We start from the raw sequence: 16,314 nt of genomic DNA on the forward strand, positions 1-16,314 counted from the left end.
TGGAACACTCCATTGTCATTATGAAGTAGACATCTTCACTTCAAGTAGAAAATTAGAAAGTGTGGATATCTGTAAGGTTTGTTGCATTTGCATATTAACCTGTGAGGAAACACTATTTCAGAGTACCAATTTATAGGAAAAGGAATACATTTTCTTGGCAACATTAAAATGCAAAAGGTTTTAAAGTCTTGATATTGGGAAAACAGGACACACACCAATACATTTAGCATGGCTATTTTTTTTATTCAGAAGAACTCTTAACACATCTCTCAACATATGTGCCTAAGGTCCAATATTAATTCTCATCAAATACATATATACACGTACACTTCATTCTTTAAAATTAGATTGGCCACTTCCACTGGTTAGCAGGAGGATCTTCAATTAGGGGCTCCCAGGGTTTCCACTCATACATTTTGCGTGCTAAAGAAAGTTCATTCTCAGCCTGTTGGAAAAAATGTATAGCATAAATTTTAAATCGCATTTAGTTATATATATTCTAAAAACTAAAGTTTTGTAGAGAGGTATAGAACAAACATCCAATTTTAAAACAACCGACAACAAATGGGCATGAACGAATCATTAAAACTTTCATCTAATTGCCATTTGGTATTTTAGTAATGCATAATTAGTGTTTGTGTTGTTATGCTTACAAACTGGTTTGAAATAGTTGGTTAATAAATCCTGATTTGAACACCAAGTTCTACAAAAGCGTGCAATTAACCTTACAAAAGAAGATCTGGATTACAGATATGATCATGTTCTATGGGGGTTACTGAAAGAGTCCTTGGCTCGTCATCGAACATAGATTAGTGAAGTTGTAAAGAGATTCATTCTCAGCCATAATTCTCTGCAGTCAGCCATCCCTGAAGATAAATATACTTTTGTGCAAAGAAGAGACATATCGGAAGCCGGCTGGGAGTAAATCAGTTTAATCACTGCTTCTTACAGCTGAAAAAGGAAATGTCTTAACTCTTTACTACATGGGTTTTATACAATGGCAAAAAATTGGGCAATGATTTTATAGTAATATGAACCTTATTTTTTCAGTAAGCTATAATTGGTCATTTTACTTACATCACTTAATTTTTATTAGTGAAACACTTCTTGAAACACATAACTTCCTATGCAAATTGGCATGACTAGGTGCTTTCCACATTTTCTGAATCATCTGACATATGTTGCAACCTTAAAACCTGGACAGATTTAGCAAATGACGCATTTATTTTCCAAACTTCTAGTACATTCTGTTCCAAGGCCATCTCAACCTGTTTTTCTACTTTTTGACTGTATTCCAGTTTTGTTTCATGAGTTACACCATTGAAAATCACATTATGCTATTAAATTCTACTATATCACTGTACCTTGGCTTCTGCCCAACATACTCACTTTTCTACACACAGCACCTTTTCTATGTCTGCTCAGCACTCTTAAATCCCCATGGAGCTTTTGAGGCCTGTAGCCATCTATAATACAATGGCTGTCTTTTGCTGGCCTATATTCCACATCAGAAATCTATATCCTATGTTAATTATGTTGTGTGCAATGTAGGCATTCCTTTATTTTCTATGTTGCCCTTAAATAAGTGTGTCCAATGTTCCCTATTTGCAATGTATTTGCCTTGAAGAAGGGCAGCCTAGCTGCCTCAATAGACACTACGCCTGATTTTTACAATGTTGGACAGAAGAGAGGGGTATTGGCCTCAAATACTATATGTACCTGTCTGTCATCAGAGAGCGGGGGAGAAGCGACTGCTCCTCTACAAAGTGAAAAAAAAGATTCTATATACTTAGCTATTTAGGAAGAAGTAATCAATAAGAAAGTGTTCTTTAGATCATGACTGAACATATCCTGAAAGCAAGTTTGCCAGTTTGTCACAACCTATTCAATTTTACAGGCTGAGGCACTGTTAGGCAGAAACCTGTTTGGTAGCAGTCTGTACCACAACATACCTAAAAGTCCATACTGGTCTCTAACCCCACCTAAAATGCCTCAAAAACGTTAGTGCTAGTGCATATTTTCATAATAACCTCAGTACACATCCTGTTAAACACCCAAAGCACATGTAATAAGGTCTATAACCCTTGTTGTCATTTGCAACGCACCCTAAAATGCCTCAAAATGATTAAATCTAGCACTCTCATCCAGCACTCCAATCCTCAAAATCGGACATCTCCTTTTTACTCTATAATGCAAACAACTTCAAAACTATATCGTCCATGAAGTGTCCAAAATGTCCATCCTCCAATCCTCAAACTATCTACACCCGCAGTCATTATTCACATCTTAACAGCGATAACTGCGCCGCAGTGCATTTCAGATGGACATTATAGCTAGCAAAACAAAATTCACAAAAGGATATATTCATTTTCAGGGACTCGGGTCTTCCTTCTTCGCTCTCGTGCACGAACGAGACGCATTCAACCCTTGTTCACGGACGTGACGCATTTCTAATTGTCTCTCTGTCCATGTGGGAAGAAAAAAAAAAAAATCGCAGTGCGACGAGATAGTTCTATAGCAACACGAATTCAGCCACAGGACAGAGTAAAACGCACTCTTGCTCGGGTCCTTCAACTGACGTAACCAATCTGCCTCGCAATGGACAGTGTCTTCCTTCCCTACATAGACTCTCTTCCACAGATCCACTTCCATTTGGACATCTGCGCCAAGTCATTATATCCTTCTACCGGCGCCACTTCCCCCACTCCACGGGAATGTATAGATTTACACGGGCCAACTTTCACACAAACGGCCTCGCTATCCGCAGATCTGGACGTCAGCACGTCTTGAACCACGTTCTAACAGGTTCTTTACTCGAAACTTCACTACAATGCTCTTCATACAGACGGGGAGCGTCGTAACTTGATATGGACATTCACCAGTTCCAATTCCATCAGCATGACGCGCATTTGTCCACCAACTCCTGCCGCGTACTCTATGACGTCATCAGTCACACCGCTACAATGGAGCAGTACGGACCTCCTCCAGCCAACCGTCACCCAGCCGGGACATTCGCTGTGGCTGGCCAACTCAATTCCCTCAGACAATCGAGGTAGATTTAAAGCTTCCTGCACACACTGGCGCTCCTGGTATGAGTGATCTCATTTCCCCACAATAAGACACCATTCTCTGGGGCACCCATACAAGCCTCAGACTGCCGGGTTAGCTTTACACTTCATTTTCACGTTAGAAAATAAGCAGCCTTCATTTGCAGCTGCAAACATCTTCCGGGATTGTGACAATGCACTTGTCTACACATCCATTGCTAGGGGCTTCACATATTACAGGGGCGCCTGTAATGGGACTTCCTTGCTCCTCCCCCCTGGCCCTGGGTGATGGGTCTCTTACTTGTATGTGGGGACAGTGCTGACCACCAATTTGTCCTCCTCTCTTCTGCACCCCCCGCAGCAGGCTCCTTCAGGCTTCAACTTCTTCTTATTATGCGGGATTCATCTTTGAAGACATCCTCGTCGCCATTGTTATGATGTGACTTGCAAGCTTTCTTGGTTACATCTTAGGTTTATTACAGGAACTTAAGGACATGGTTACAGGAAGGATAAATACATGAGAGTTTGGACTATATCAGCACTGGCTCCATCACCCAGGCAGGGGAGCTCTAACTGCCTCAGTATGGAACCCTCAGATAAACATTCCACCATCCACACAGTGACATTCCATGTGACATCACAGGCTCACAGCAAGACAGCATTACACAGACAGCCACTACATAACACATCTCCTTCCCTTACCAGACACACACACATACAGGAGGCCACTACATAACATGTACCACACAGATTCACTTGGTAGCTGTGGCTGAGCAGTCAGACTTCCCTCAAGAAGAGTTAGGCAGTATACAGAGTATTCACAATAGGTCAAGAGAACACAGTAGAACAAGGAAACACTGACCAGAGCTTGGTGTAAAAGAGATATAATTATTTATTTAAAACCACATCTAGAAAAACACACAGGCACTAATAGTAAGCAATTCAAAACTACGGTCCCTAAAAGATATACATCCCTTAGAAGAATATTAGACAAGTTTTAAGTAAAGCCCCACTTATTTTCAGACAGTGGTGAGCGCTTAACGCAGATGGCACTCTAATAATTCTTTTTAAAAGGGAGGGAAAAGCAGCGAATAAATTTAAAACAGGTCCCAACACTTTTACAAGAACACAACAAGAGAGGAAGGCAAAGTAAAACTGTGAAGTTAGAGTTCAATAGGCTGGATCCACTTTGAGGGGATCAAACGAAATGTGTCCAAGGTCACACGGTTGCAGTGCACAAAAGTATTGAAAAGGTTCAAAAAGGAGCTGGACCACAGAAAGGGACCAGTTAGAAGGTCAGGGCGGCCAGCCCAGTCCAGAAGGTTAAGGGGTTATTATTACCTTGTAGCAATCTTTAGAAAGGGAGGCCTGGCGGACACGGTACCTTAAAGTGGTGAGAATACTCCAGGCGGGGCAGTTGTTCCTGGCAGCGGATGCAAGTCGGTGCTTCGTCCGGGGGAAGAGAGGATCTCGTCGGGGAGGAAGACCGGAGTCTGTTGCACTGCTAGGGAAGAAACCAGCCGCAGAGTTTCTCAGGTAAAAGGAGCGGTCCTTTGGTTCGCGGTCCAGTGGTAAGTGGCTATCTGGTTGCCGGGGTGCTTGGCACGGGCAATTCGACCACAAGCCGGTCTGGGTTGCGAAGGGAAGAAGATAAACTGGTTGTGCCCACCAGTCAGGGGAAGAAGCCTCTCCAGTCGGGAGATCTCCTCGGTCGTCGGGAAGTGGTGAGTCGGTTCCGCAGGGCTCCACCGGTGGTGTCGTCGTGGTAGGTCGGCTCTGCTTCGCTCTCGTTGGATTCTCAGGTCCTGTGGCGACTTCTGAAGTTCCAGTCCCCAAAGCCCTGCTTTTATGCAGCACACCCCCATTCACTCAGCCTAGCTGTCAATCAAACATGCTAAGTGGTGAGCCGGCCGGCTCACCACTTGGGCCAATCACACAAGAGTGCGACTTGAGTTACCAAGGTAACTCAGTCCAGGGTGCCTAAACCCCCTCCCACACCCCCTGTGGTACCCAGACAGAGTGGCATCACTTTTGGAGGCTTCTGTGGAGAAGCCCGCCAAAAAGTGGAACAAAGGGCTCGACTTGGGTTGGAGTCACAGAAGAGAACACAAACACCATTTTAGAATAGAGTCCTGGCAAAAAATACCAACCGGGGAATTAATATTAAATACATAAACCGGCAGTATGTTCGAGGCTATGAGCATTAAATAATTAAAGTTGGTAGCCTCGAACAATGGGAAAATCCCATAGGGATATATTCGCGGTCGAATATAAAAAGTAGTATCCACTGCCACCAGCCAAAACTCGATCAGGGGGGACGGAGACGTGCCCCCTCGACTAACAGACCCCAGGGCAATCGAATTGCCCAGACCAGTACGTCCACAATATGATGGTTTGTACTGGTTTCTGTTAATAATTTGGGACTAGTAAAGCCAATGGTGACTTTACATGCCCTGGGAGACAGTAGTCAGTCCCAGGGTATGGAGTCTATGGTTGGGTGTCACTATGACACCCCTGTGTCACTGCACGGAGGGTGCTGTGTAACACACATAGTAAAAACACATGAGACCCTATGGAGTAAAGGACCCCATAGCCCATAAAACCCATTAACAGTCAAAGGAACACCATCAATCATGTCCAAGAGTGGGTGGAAAAAGAGTCTCACTCTTGGCAGGAGAAAAAAACAAACTCCAGAAATCCAGCAAAGCTGCTGAGGGACTCACTAGGTTAGGAAATTCAGCCTAGAGAGAGAATTCTCCCTAACAGGCACAAACCTCTGTATATAGGGAACCCAATATAACAACCTTATACATGAGAGAAAGGGCATGAGTGCCCGGATGTTTACAAAAATTATCTTTACTCTAATCCACTGGGCAGAGAGAGCCCTGTCAGCTGGAAGAGCCACTAACAGATTGTTTTACTCCCTCAGCCCACTTGACCGAAGGCTACCAGAAGGTGGACGATTGACAGTTTTAATAACTATTTAAGATGTCAGGGCCCATTCATAGGGCACTGAACAAAAAGCAAATACAGAAAAAGGGATTTCGAAATAGCAGTTTTTTGTAAGTTTAATTCTAATAGCCTTAGATTAAAAACATGATCATAAATGGAATAATTGAAATAGCACATTCACTCAAAAATGACTGCTTGATTTACAAAAGGAGAAAAGCAATCTGCATGGCCAATTACAAAATTGTAATTAATGAATTATTAGAGTCACTGTGTATCTCTTGGACAACACTTGCTGGATCATAATTTTCTATCTCTATGAATGGGTGGGATTTCTGTACTGCAAACATAGCGGACTAGCCACAGAGCACTGTAAAAAAAAAAAAAAAAATAAGGGACAGCGTGAACAAAGGGGGAATGGAGTTAATTGGATCCATTTCTAAAACCGCGTTATGTAGGACTTTGTCCTACCATTCAGTGCATCTACTGGGACTGGTCTCCCAGTCCTGCCTGATAACCGCTGTAGGAAATAAAATAAGCATGAAAAAATAGCACATTGTACAATGAAAAAGATTATGGGCACATCAATCATTCGGATGTACAAAAAAACATTGGTAGAACACTTTGGGCCTCATTAAAAGGTTGGTGATGCAGGAAAAAAGTGGCAGTAATTTTGATACCGCCACTTTTCCAGCACCCACAAACCGAGTGGTAATTCGGCTGATTTTTGGAGGATTTACCTTCAGCTTGATACTGGAATCACCACCTGTGGAATTACTACTCAGTAATTCCACATGTGGTAATTCCACCACAAATCCCCAATAGAGTCCGATGGACTCCAAGAAATGGGGATTTACACCACCTACCACCACTTGTAATCAACTTGTAATCCTGTGGTAAACCAACAGGACCAAGTGACGCGAGAGTAATTCCGTTTGGTGGTATTCCAGCAGATTTACTGCAGGAATACCGCCAGACTAATGGGGCCCATTGCATTTTATTCACATCCTTAAAGCAGGGGTCTGAAACCTAGGGCTCTCCAAATATTTTGGATTTAAACTCCTATCATACCTCACCATTGATTTGGGCTGATGGGAGCTGTACTCCAAAAAATCTTGCAAGTCAAAGGTTGCAGACCCCAGCCTTTGAGCAACAGCAAGCTAAGGTAGGACGGAACTCAAGCATAAGCAGTAAAGTGGCTCTGCCTGCATTTTTTGTTACTATGTTTTTGTAATGAGACAAACCACAACTGCAGTATTTTCAAAGGGTCAGTCCTTGTATAATTATTTGAAATTACCCTGTCTACGAGGTATGGTATAAAATAGTTTATATAGACTGACAAATTGGTTGCTGTTGCACTTATGAGAAGTAGATTTAAGAGTGCAACTTGTAAGAGGATTAATATGTGCTCCGATGTATTAACATCTATTTGTTCCATGAACCAATTTGTCCCTATACACTAGATGGATCAACTTGCTCAATCTGTAGTACTTGATAATATGTTCAAATGTGCCTTACAGTTTTGGCTTCAAGGTAATTAATTAATCAAAACAATCAATAGAATTTTAGTTTGAAAACGTGGCACCTTGTTAACTGTGACGAATCTAACAATATCATCACTAATTCTCTGGAGGGAAACTTCTATTCATGTGGCCAGGGAAAAGCAGAACCTACTTGACTGACTCTGGGGATAGCGATCTTCAGGAGGACCATATAGGGTAAGACCAACTCCAGATGTAGAAAAACAACCAAAATAACCTTGCAGCCATAAGTCCACATGACACCCATGTACATTTACAACATACCTGTATGGCATATTGTGACATACCAATTTCCCATGTTTTCCCAATCAATCACCCCATGTATCCCCTCTCCCCTACCCCCTTTACCCTAATTTAGTACTGAGATGAGGAAGAGGGATGGAGCAATGAAGATGACCAGAAGCAGAAAGCCAACACTCTTCTAGTCTTTGGAAAATATGGATCAATGCTGGGAAGATTAAAACTGCCACAGCTGACAGGGATCAGGGAAAGAGGCAGAGTCAAAAGCTGTTTGGCATCCCGACTGGCATTGGAAAAAGTTGCAGAGACGAGCTGATAGTAAGAAGCAGCACAGAGGCGGACACAAACGGTGTGCATGGAGACCATACCGAACGAGACAAACTTTGTCAAAAGAGGGTCAGTAACCCAATATTAGAAAAACATTGTCACGTGGATGAAAGAAAGTGAATGGAACAAAAAAAAAGCCCTGGCAGGTTAGTGAAGCTGGCAGACAGCGGTTCTGGGACCCATACCCAAGAGAGGAAGACAAAAGAAAGTGAAGTGATATTGTTGGGGAGTACCGGTATGCTAGAGGTCTGGGGGCCACTACGAGCACACCCACTCAGCTCCCAAGGGCCCAACAACCCTTACCCCAGAACAAAAAGAGGACTCGGACAAGGGCAAGTTAGAGTGTCATTTATTACAGAAAACCGACAGGGATCATACAGGACATTAAAAAAATCTCACCATCCCCACAATCGTGTCACTCCTTTTTGATGCAGTGTAGCATCACAACATGGGCTCTCCCCGAAAAACCTATCACACGTACTCATTGGGTCCTCTGAGTGGTAGAAACTATAGATTGCCCTTATAGATCTTACTCAATTGGTCCTTCCATATCAGGTGGCTGGCCTGCCCCTTCCCCCAATAAACAATTACATTGTTGCAGGGTCACAGGATTACCATTGGCCCTTGCCCCCTGCCATCCATTCCTGGGTTCCTGTCCCAATTGGTTAGAACTCGTCTCATCATGCCTGGGCCCAGTTCTGGTCTCAGCTCTCTGTGCACCTCAAGGCGATAGGAAGGACTATGTGTTCCCAATGTATCTGTTAGCCCCACCACCTTTGCCTGTGAGGGTGCTCTACTCGTTGCAACACTGTTAACTTGTTCATGTTTCACTTCATGTCTGGGTTACTGAGAACTCTTAGTCTTCCCACCGTGGGTGGATAACCATTGTCTAGCTCGGCTGCATCACGTGGTTGAGGACCATGAAATCAAGCTCTTCTGGTCTGCAATTATGAGGATTTATTCTGTTTTTCTGCAGATGGCCCCCTGTCGTCAGTTTGGAATATGCTGCTCATCTCCGACCTTTGCTGTGAGCCCTGGCCTTCCTGCTCTGTGCAGCATGGTTCTGCTTTCCCCGGTTTCTTGTCCTGCGGCTTGTGGCCTTGTGCGATACTTGTAATATGATTTCTGCACACCTATATCATGCTATATTTTTTATAGGTTAGTCCTATTTGATCCTGCCAGGCTCCTTGTAACCCTGTAGTTCCATAGGGTTAGTTGCCGTAAGTATCCGCAAGCTTGCTCTGTATCCCTTTATTGCCTTGCGTTCAGCGTTTCTGCACAAAAGCTTTGACAGTATGTGCATGTCTCCGTCCTCTATCTACAGAACTGTGTAAGCATGTTCTTCGTGTATACGAGTGTGAGTTTATGTAAAGCTGTGCATGGTTGCAAGTGTACTTCATGACTAATCGTGGCTATGTCGTGGTGTCACTAATGACGTCCGCACAGTGGTTTCTCAGAATTAGTCAATGTCAGCCATCATGGCATTTGGATCCATCACCACTGTTGAAGCACCTGTATCCATAAAGACATTCACTGGATAAGGTTTGAATGGTTGTCTGAGAGCATACTTCTCTGCATACGAATCAATCACTGGTGCTCCTGGGGGCTATCCAAATAATGAGTGACTTTGTGCGTTCTTGACGTTTCAGGCTGTCATATTCATGGGGATGAAGGGGGGCATTCTTACAACCTTCTCTTCAATATCCTGGCAGGAGAGTAAACCAAGAGTGAGCCGAGAAGTGAACCCTGAAATTGTGAACACAAGCAGGAGAATTCAAACCCCTTTTAAGGATAAATTAAAAAAAAAGTCAAATACCCTGGCAGGTGAGTATACCAGGGATAGGAAGAGGACAGAGTATGAGAAATTGAATACTGTAACAAACTGTACCGCTGGCGCAATTAACGCCGGCGGTAATAGCGTCCCCCAACTCCATTGGGTCTAATGGACCCAATGGGAACTTCCTGTTAACCTGCTACTCGTGATCTGGTGCTAATAGTGCCAGACTGAGTAGCGGTAAGAAACGCCATTTGCCAGGGTGGTATCCTGGCGGTATTTCACCAGACTCCTGATGAGGCCCATAGAATAGTAAGAAGATGTGGGCAATGAATAGTATAATAAAATATTGGATGATCACATTCACCACAGAGCTTTGGCTGCATATGCTTCATTGCTGATGTAGAGAAGGAGCCAAGTACCCTCACCTCAACCACTTCGCCCATATTGCCTATAGGTTGGGAACCACAGTGTGAGACATGAGCCAAGCCATTGAACATACCGATACCAAGGAGAATCCTGGAAGCAAAGTTCCCATTGAGAAAACCATACTTGCATACGAGACAGTATGATGGCCATTTGAATGAAATCCCGGCCATTTGAATGAAATCCCAGAAGAAAAAGGACCGCTGAATGGAAGAGAAGAATGGTGACGTCACCATCACACAAAGCAAGCTGACGTACATTGAAGAGATGCAGAGACAAAAGAATGAAGATATTCTATAAGGCATCAAGAAAATATCAAAAGATAAGTGACATGTTGGGATCAAGATTAGGAAACTTATGCTACAGAACTGATGAAGATAGAGTAATTTTACACGTGTACATATGCAAAGAAACGCAAGCAGATGAAGTATTCTTGAGGCTAGCTTTATAGTGAATAGATTGCGGCATGCGCCAACGTATACATATATAGGAGAAAGTAAAGGATGGATGTTAACACTACATATTATAGCAGAGCTGGACTATAAAAGGAAGGCATCTTTTCCAGTCGGTCGCAGTTAAAAACAATTGAATAAATTAACATAAGGGAAACTCAGAAAGGCGAGGATCAGCCCCAAAAAGCCAAGGTCTTATCAGGCTGGGGTGAGCAGACATTGGATACAAATCGTGTGAAAAAACAAAACTCCTGTTCAGAAGACATGGACAAAAACAAGAAAGACGTCAGAGGTATATTAGAACATAGTATTTTAAATGCACCAGAAGCTCGATTTTGTGGTCTTCAGTCACATGGAAGGATGAAGTTGGACAAACATGACGACCACACCTACGCATGAGGGCAGAGCGTGCCTTCACGCCCCTGAATTCTCCAGAGCAAGAACATTTCCAAAGCCGAGTTCAAAGCCTTAATTGACAGCAGACCACTGAGGTGATGATATGATATCCTAATTGGTGGGAAGCTATGGTTAAGACTAGCGCACCAGCACCTGGAAGACCAGCCTGAGTGCTGCTAACGTAGGTGGAAAAGTACTGACAGAGATTAGAGTGCCAACCAATTGTAGGGGGCCGTGTGATTAAGGGTCCTATAGTTGTGTAACCAATGGGACGTTGTGTATTTATTGACATGCATGGTGCCCTATTTGAGGGGAGGGCTTAGTTGCCCCACCTGATGTTAAGAAGCCTATCACTTTCTTAGACTAGTATGGAACATATACTTAGATGTTCCCTTAGAACCAATCACAATAGCCACTAGGTTTTTGTAGTTTGCCACGTAGGATGACGTTAGTAAATAGTTAGGTTGACGTGATCAATGATGATTTTGTGTTATAAAGGAATGTTTTTTTTTAGATGCATTGAGAGAAACCATGTACTGAGACGTCCGTTATACTCAGTTTTAGATCATTGATATTAAAACGGTTATCTTTTTGCCAACTACCCGAGTCGTTTCGATTATTGATGTTTGATCCCCATTCCTCTCAAGGGTATTGCTACCTCGTCTTAAAAGGCTGGAGCATCCCAGTTCACGTGGTAGCAGAGATGATGGGTCCAGCACACACCATCTTATGTGGAATGCTGGAGGGTTACTTAGTAGCCCCTTATCCTACCTACTCATGTATATTTTAATATTACCCTCACTACTTTAAATGGCCGGTGGCAGCGGGTTAATTTTCCTACCATTGTGCTTTTCTACTGCAGGCTGAAATCCTCAGCTGCAGTATAGCACCCATGGGTGACCATTTTGTCAAAATGGCCCGGTCCTCTTTTTTCACCATTTTCTGTTTGTTAGGTCCTTCTTGGGGTTTACCCTGCGCGCCATGCCAGGTTTGAGCCCTTTGTTTGTTTTTGCCTTTGGCGGGCTTCAGTACCGTAACCCGCCTCTGGCTCCATTGTGTCTTGAAGGGCAGGAAGTGAGGGAGGTGCCCGAAACTCCCCTGTCCTTTGTCTCTAGGAATGCCTTTAATGCACCCTGCCCTGATTGGCTGGCTGGCTGTCCTTTTAGGACAACCACCCTGCTGTTTGAGTAACAGCCTAGGCTGTGCATTGATGGGAGAAACTGGATTGAAAGGCAAGGGTTTTGGGACTGGAGGCAGCGTCGACCACTGGGAAGAACACTCGACAAAGAAACCGTGAACAAAGCTTGTTGGATCCTCCTGCACCTTTGAATTTCCTGGTGAAGCCCTGCTGCTGTACTGAAACTCCTTTTTCTGAGTGACTAGAGAAGCGCAGGAAGTGACGACTTCTTCCTTTGGGTTGGTGGGACCAACTAACCCCGAGACGAACTCCACTGGACCATCTTCCCCGACTGGCTGTACTTCTTTGCTGCTGCAGGAACCGAGTGCCAGGGTCGAGAAATCCATAGTCGAGTGGATCATCAGCAATCCAGCCAGAAGCTCCAGGATTCTCCTAAGGACCTTCAAGAAGCAGGAAGACCAGAGCTCTAGTCCCCTCACCAGAGTGCAGGACTCAAGGAGTGAAGCAAGCCCAGCCAGTGTCTAAGATCCACGGTGGTGCCATTTACTGAGCGCTGAAACCGCAAAGTGCAGCTGATCTGAATTGCTGCTGCAGGAGTCCTCCAAACATCCTCCCTCTTGTCCCCATGACCGAGACCCAGGAACCCAGGATCTGCATCGCTGCAACCAGACAGAAGCCAGATGGACCACTCTTCTTCTAACCAAAAGGTACTGTTCCGACTTGGGGTACTTACCTCAGTGTCTTTAGCATTGCTCTTCTCAGCTGTGACTTGTAGTAGCTATTTTGCTAGAGTTGATTTCAGCTCTACCCGCTACAAGTGTAACAGCTTGTGACCCTACAGTGATTTTTCTTCAACAAACTCTAACTTTGTGCAAGACTTTGTTATCCAAGAGGTGCCTCAGCTCCATAGACTGTACTCCAATTGACTTTGGCTGTCCTGGCTCCCTGCAAACTCTAGTCCATTTGACTTTGACATGTACTGTCCCTCAGAGGTGTTAAATTGGTTTTAAACTATTATTGCTGGGAAAGGTTTTTGTATAGACTTCATTGGAAGATTTAAGTGCTCTCATACGAAGTGTGTAAAAAGCATCTCTAAAGAGCATCTACTAGACTTGTGTTGATTTTGGAAAAGTATTTTAAAGTATATTTGATTGTTACATATATTGCCCCTTTTTTAATGAATGCTTATTTGAAAACTGATGTTAATAAATAAACTATTTATAATTGAATCCTTGAGTGTAAGTGTTACTTGGCCACTTGTATTTGTGCATTTCATTGCTATAACTCTACAGCTCACATCTACCCCTCTTGAGATAAGCATGGCTGCTCAGTCACACTACCATCTAGTGTAGTACAGGCCCATACCAAAAGGTGGGTTACCTAATGCCAAGAGGACAAGGGTGTAGTCTCCCACAGGGTTACTACAGCAGTTCTTGCCCAACAAGCATCTCCTTGTATCGCCCTTCAATAATCACCACCTACTGGCACAACCTCCTCCAATAACCCATATTCACTGACTGGCATCTCTTGGTTTGAAAGTGTTATCCCTTCTCCCCCTGGTTGGGTTTTCTGGGAGTTCCTGCACCTGTGTCGTGTAATTGGAGCAGTGTAAGGATTGCTTGTGGTTCTGGGGTGTAACATGGCCTTGATTTGGGATTGGGAGGCCTAAACAAGCCTTCAACTGGTCTATCCACCATCATGGCTTCCACTCTCTCCTTCCAGCCTCACTCTAGTGATACCTGTGCCAGGCCCAGGTCTCCAGTTTCCTCAATGTGCGAATGCTCTTCTGAAAATTATGTGGCAATCATTTTAAACCTGCTAAATGTAAAGAGATGTTAGTCATGATGAATTTGACATATTTCATCTTCAGCGAGGGAACGCTTTACCAGTGAGACAATGGATTGGTAACTTTGTATCATACACGTCTAACTCTTCACCACAAACTTGCAACATGCAGCCAGGGTGGGCCTCAGATGCTTGCAGAGCATCGCCCTGGCTCTGATCACTCGTGGTTAAACCCACAGTAAAAAAGACAAACTGGCAAAAATGTATCTGGGGCAAGCCCTAGGAACTTGTAGAGCATCTACATGGGCCTTTCAATTAACAGCTATGTTATGGATTCACTCGCAACAGTACCAGGATGAATGTTACCAGTGCTGGGTGGATAGAAAAGACTATGAAAGAAAAACGTTTGTTTTCTCTTGCTAGAGATTTGGGTATGTTCGAGAGAGAGAGAGGGAGAGAGAGAGAGAGCTTTAGTATCTCTTATTTGGGGAAGGGTCCACAGGAACATGTGCCGTTGACCATCCTCTGCCACACTACAGGGACCATATGAAGGTGACCCAGTGATCCTCCCCATACCTTCCCATGACCCACCATCCACTGGTTTATGGAGGCATCCATCCCTCCGAGTTCCCCCCCTTTGGCGATCACTAGAGCCAAGTAGTGGACCTTGTCACACCATGTACTGTTATTAAGTATTGGATAGTTTAATATTAGATTAAGTGAGTTGAAGTGTCAGAAAACTGACAGTGTCTCACCCGCTAGTCCCCGGGGATCAGTCATCCAGGTGTCCAGGTCACACAGCCATCGCTATTGGAACCAGTTCCTGGGGGTGGAACAGTGTGGGAGGATCACCTGGATGTGAGGGGGTAGGGGGGGGGCCCCGGGGAGTGGAAGTGGGACACCAAAGGGTGAGAAATGGCACCCCCTTGCTGCATCACCTATTCCCCATCCTACCAGTTCATCGTGAGCAACAACGGACTAACACCGAGCCGTATACTTGACATCTCCCAACTCCTTAGTCAGGCAAGACCAGGCAATTCCTACTCATTACACACACCTTACCCACATCACGCTTCCCCACACGGATAAAAGGCAGAGCACAAAGGAACACTCTGAGCGAGGAAAAGCACACAAGGAAGCAGCAGTTCCAAGGTGGCGATTTAACACGAGGAGAAGGGCAGCAAGACCGGTGAGGGTTGCAAGGAGGGAACTACCCTTGACCTCTAGAAACCGCTATGTTCATGAGCCTTGGAGAGTGAGATGCCGAAGACAAAGAACTGAAGCTGACAAGACCCATGTTGTGCATAAAAGATTTTCGGGGCGCTCCCATGTCGATAACCCAGGCTGAGAGGAGCAATTGCCGCCGTGATCCAGTACTTGGCTCCTGCAAGAAAGCCGTGCCAGTAAAAGCCGCACAGCCTGCGAGTCGGAGAAAGCGATACAAAATCACCCTATGTTTGAACCAAGGTTGCAAGCAGCAATGTTTTAAAAAGGATTCCACAAAGAACTGTGTTTGAAGTGCATGTGATAAGAAGCACGAGCAATTGGAACTAAAAAGGGATCAATGAACTGTTGAAAGCTGATAGTGTGGTCTGGCACCAAGGGGGTGCTCATTCGAAGGTCTCTGTTGAGTATATCACTGAAGAGAAATTTAATTGCCAGAAAAGGAACTTTAAAAATCAAAGAGGTCCTGCAGGGAGTCGAGCTAAAACCCATGTACAATCGAAAGCCTTCAATACGTATTAATACACAATTGGTCTGATCCCGACTGAGGGAGACTAGATGAAAGTGAAGAAGGATCTGAGCCCAGCTGAGGGGGATCCGGGGTGAACCCTGAGCCAAGTGAGAAAGTAACGGTTTTGAAAATAACAGAAAGAGCAAGGATCAGAGCCCGGCTGAGGGGGGGGATCCAAGGAGAAAACACCCAAGATGGTTTGTTTACAAGAAGAAAGGGACCTTCTACGTTTTCTGTTTTGTACATCAGGCCCTCTGAGCAAGAGACTTTAATCAAAAGTGAGACTTGAGCATGGAAGGTCCTGATTTTTTAACTGCCATAATAACCTCGTACCCTAGATGCCAGAGTGTGCGCCATTGTTCAGTGTGAACCGACTTGCCCCGTGCATAAAACGTGGGGAAGGGGAGGCCAGCGGCCAGAGTATCCTGAATATCATTTTGTGAACACTTCTTTCTTTTCATGAATTGCACCCCACACTATTTTGTAGCACTATTTTGTAACTTG

At 44.3% G+C, this 16,314-nt stretch overlaps 1 protein-coding gene across 1 annotated transcript in view; it reads right to left on the reverse strand.

The window, feature by feature from the left end:
• Window positions 1–222: 222 nt before the first annotated feature.
• Window positions 223–16,314, reverse strand: part of NDUFA5 (NADH:ubiquinone oxidoreductase subunit A5) — a 163,995-nt gene continuing 147,903 nt past the window's right edge. Inside the window, exon 5 of the mRNA XM_069629109.1 lies at window positions 223–445. Coding sequence (XP_069485210.1) covers window positions 344–445 — 102 coding nt within the window. The 3' untranslated portion in view covers window positions 223–343. The remainder of the gene's footprint in view (window positions 446–16,314) is intronic.

This window comes from Ambystoma mexicanum, chromosome 12, assembly GCF_040938575.1.
Source record: "Ambystoma mexicanum isolate Mex_15411 chromosome 12, UKY_AmexF1_1, whole genome shotgun sequence".
Classification (NCBI taxonomy): Eukaryota; Metazoa; Chordata; class Amphibia; order Caudata; family Ambystomatidae; genus Ambystoma; species Ambystoma mexicanum.